Source organism: Embiotoca jacksoni, unplaced genomic scaffold (assembly GCF_022577435.1).
Source record: "Embiotoca jacksoni isolate LCO1_2020_lvr unplaced genomic scaffold, fEmbJac1.0.p SCAF_34, whole genome shotgun sequence".
Lineage (NCBI taxonomy): Eukaryota > Metazoa > Chordata > Actinopteri > Embiotocidae > Embiotoca > Embiotoca jacksoni.
The window spans coordinates 1,303,639-1,306,138 of record NW_027185386.1 but is presented as its reverse complement, the minus strand read 5'-3'; the positions used below and the strand labels follow the sequence as shown (position 1 = coordinate 1,306,138).

General features: G+C 61.7%; 1 protein-coding gene across 1 annotated transcript in view; it reads right to left on the bottom strand.

Annotated features, from left to right (window-relative positions):
* Positions 1-2,500, bottom strand: part of shank1 (SH3 and multiple ankyrin repeat domains 1) — a 55,729-nt gene that overhangs the window by 1,906 nt on the left and 51,323 nt on the right. Inside the window, 13 exon segments of the mRNA XM_069165213.1 lie at positions 422-659; positions 661-1,155; positions 1,157-1,345; positions 1,347-1,496; positions 1,498-1,596; positions 1,598-1,618; positions 1,620-1,670; positions 1,672-1,720; positions 1,722-1,798; positions 1,800-1,883; positions 1,885-1,932; positions 1,935-2,030; positions 2,032-2,497. Of these exon segments, the coding sequence (XP_069021314.1) occupies positions 422-659; positions 661-1,155; positions 1,157-1,345; positions 1,347-1,496; positions 1,498-1,596; positions 1,598-1,618; positions 1,620-1,670; positions 1,672-1,720; positions 1,722-1,798; positions 1,800-1,883; positions 1,885-1,932; positions 1,935-2,030; positions 2,032-2,497 (2,063 nt within the window).

Genomic DNA, 2,500 nt, shown 5'->3' with positions numbered 1-2,500 from the left:
GAAGTCTTCTGAAAACCTGCAGAAAAAAAGAAAAACCATGAGAAGAAAAGCAGGACAGAAACAAGGAAAACATGAAAAACATGCACACGCACACAAAAGGAAGCATCGTCAAGCTATGTTTATGTTGGAGTTTTGTGAGGCATCACAAAGTTTCCTCTCTTGTACATTCAAGCAGGTCAAAGTTTTATATTCTTCCAGACAGAAAAACAAAAAGAGTGCGGAAGAGGCTCTATTACCTGTTTCTGCTTCTGAGAGAAACACATGGAAAAAGCCAGAGAAATACATGAGAGGCATAGACGCAACAACACAGGACATCAACAGAGAAGAAGGCTTCAGCATCAACAGCGGGAGGTGAAAAACTCACGTGACGTGTTCACTTAGAATGACAACAAACTGCAGTTTAAGCTGCGACACCGACGACACAACGCGGCGCCGTTTCCTGTAAAGCGTACCTGTGTCTGCCCCAGCGGTCTCTGGCTGCTCCAGCTGTCCTTGGTTCTTTGGTGCAGCTTGCTGCTCAGCTCGTTGATGATGCTGGGCTTCATGCTGGACGCAGGAGGGTAAATCTTCTTCCCTTCCAAAAGAGCTGCGGACTGGCCGCCGGCGTCGGCGCTCATCTGGCCGTCGCCCCACAGAGGTTTCATCTCGGGAGTGCGCGGTCCGATCGAAGTACGGCGAAATGGGTCGCCCCAAGTTCTGCATGTCCCTCACGCTGTACCCGTCCTGGCCGCTCTCGTCCTCCGCCACCCCCTCCTCGAGCTCGTCCTCCTCCTGGTCGTCCCGTCGTCTGTGGGAGTGGAAGGAGGCGGGAGCGGTGCTGGTCTGTCGGTGCAGCTCTCCGGTTCGGCCTACATCTCTGTACCGGTTCGTTTTCGGGTACGTGGACGCCGCCGCTGTGGCATTCTGCATCTCAAACGTCTGTCCGTCCAAGTAGCTCATGTAAGAGTCCAGAAAATCTCCTCCCCTCTCCGCCTCCCCCGCCCCGCCTCCCATCCGTCCGCCGGCTCTCTCCCCTCGGTCCAGTCTGTCCCCCCGGACGCCGCTGAGAGCCAGGATGCTGTCCAGGTGGTGGTCGCTACTGCTGCGGCTGTCCAGCTCCTCGATCCCAGAGTCCACCACCGTCTCCTGGGACTCTCCTTTCTTTGTGGCGGGGGGGAGGACGATGGTGCTCCCCCATCCTGCGGCCGCCCGTGACGGCGGCGGAGGATGTGGCGTGCGTTCGCTCCTGGTAGAGCTGAGTGGAGGTGCTTGTTGTGGTGGCAGCAGCGGTGGTTGTAGCGGCACAGCTAGCGGTCGAGGCGTGGGAGGCGGAGCCCCTGTGCGGGACGGAGGTGGAGGAGGGCGCGAGGGGGACCACGGTAAGCCGGGGGAGGCGCGACTGCGTGTGGGGGGGGTGTGGGCGAAGAGCGCCCGGGAGCGTGAGTGCTGTTGTAAAGGTGGTGGTGGTGGTGGGACATGGAGAACGGCCGGTGGTAGGAGCCGGGAGGAGGCGGGGGGAGACACCGACGGGGGAGGTGGAGGGCCCGATGAGGGCTGTAGGGTGGAGGGTGAGGAAGAGGGCAGGGGGTTGGGGGACGTTTGGGACGGGGAAGTGGACAGACTGAGTCAGGTTCGCCACCCTCACTGTCGTAAGATGTGAGGCTGGAGGCAGTGGAGTCGCCCGCCTGAGGGCGACGGCAGGGGGGTGTGAGCCGGGAACCCGCTTACGAACTGTTCTTTTTGGGGGGGGTGGAGGGGGCGGCGGGGGGAGGAGGAGCGGCGGCGGAGGGGGCGGGACTTGCTGTTGGCGGGAGGTCAGGGCTGTTGGCGAGCATCGCGCGCTGAGAGTACGCCGATATCGCTCGGTCGAAGCTGTTGGCGAACTCCAACGGAGGAGGGAGAGGGGTCGGCATAGACAAACTCGTCATCTGCATCCACCGAGGGGGGCGGGGGGGAGGGAGGACCATCAGGCCACTCCCACTGCTCCCCGTAGGGTTTGCTGTCTGCTGAGTACCGGTAGGTGGAGGAGAGGGAGGTGTGAGGGACAGGATAGTAGGCGTCGGCTTGGCTCTCCATTCTGAGAAAAGAGGGTCTCTGAGGCTGCTGAGACTGAGCCGCCTGATGAGCGGCGCTCTCAGCCGCCGCCTGCTCCGCCCTCCTCATGTAGCCCTCCCTCTCTTTGTCCCGCTCCCTCTCTCTAGACAGCTACTGAGACTGATAGTGATGCGTGTGGACTGTTTTGTCCTCGGAGAAGCGAACTCTTAGCCCCTCGCGACCTCCTCCTCCCTCCCGCTCCCTCTCCCCTCCGCCGCCTTCCTCGCCCCACACACTCCCGGCTCCTCTGAGGATTCTGGGAGAGGGCGGTCGGCCCACGGTGGCCGTGGTGGCGGCCAGAGACGAGGAGGTGACCAGGTAGGAGCTCGAGGACCCGGCGGCGGACGACACCGGCTGAGAGGTGACGGTGGACGAAGGGAACGCCACGCTGGACATCTGGCGGGTGAAGTGGTGCTCCGTTCCCCTC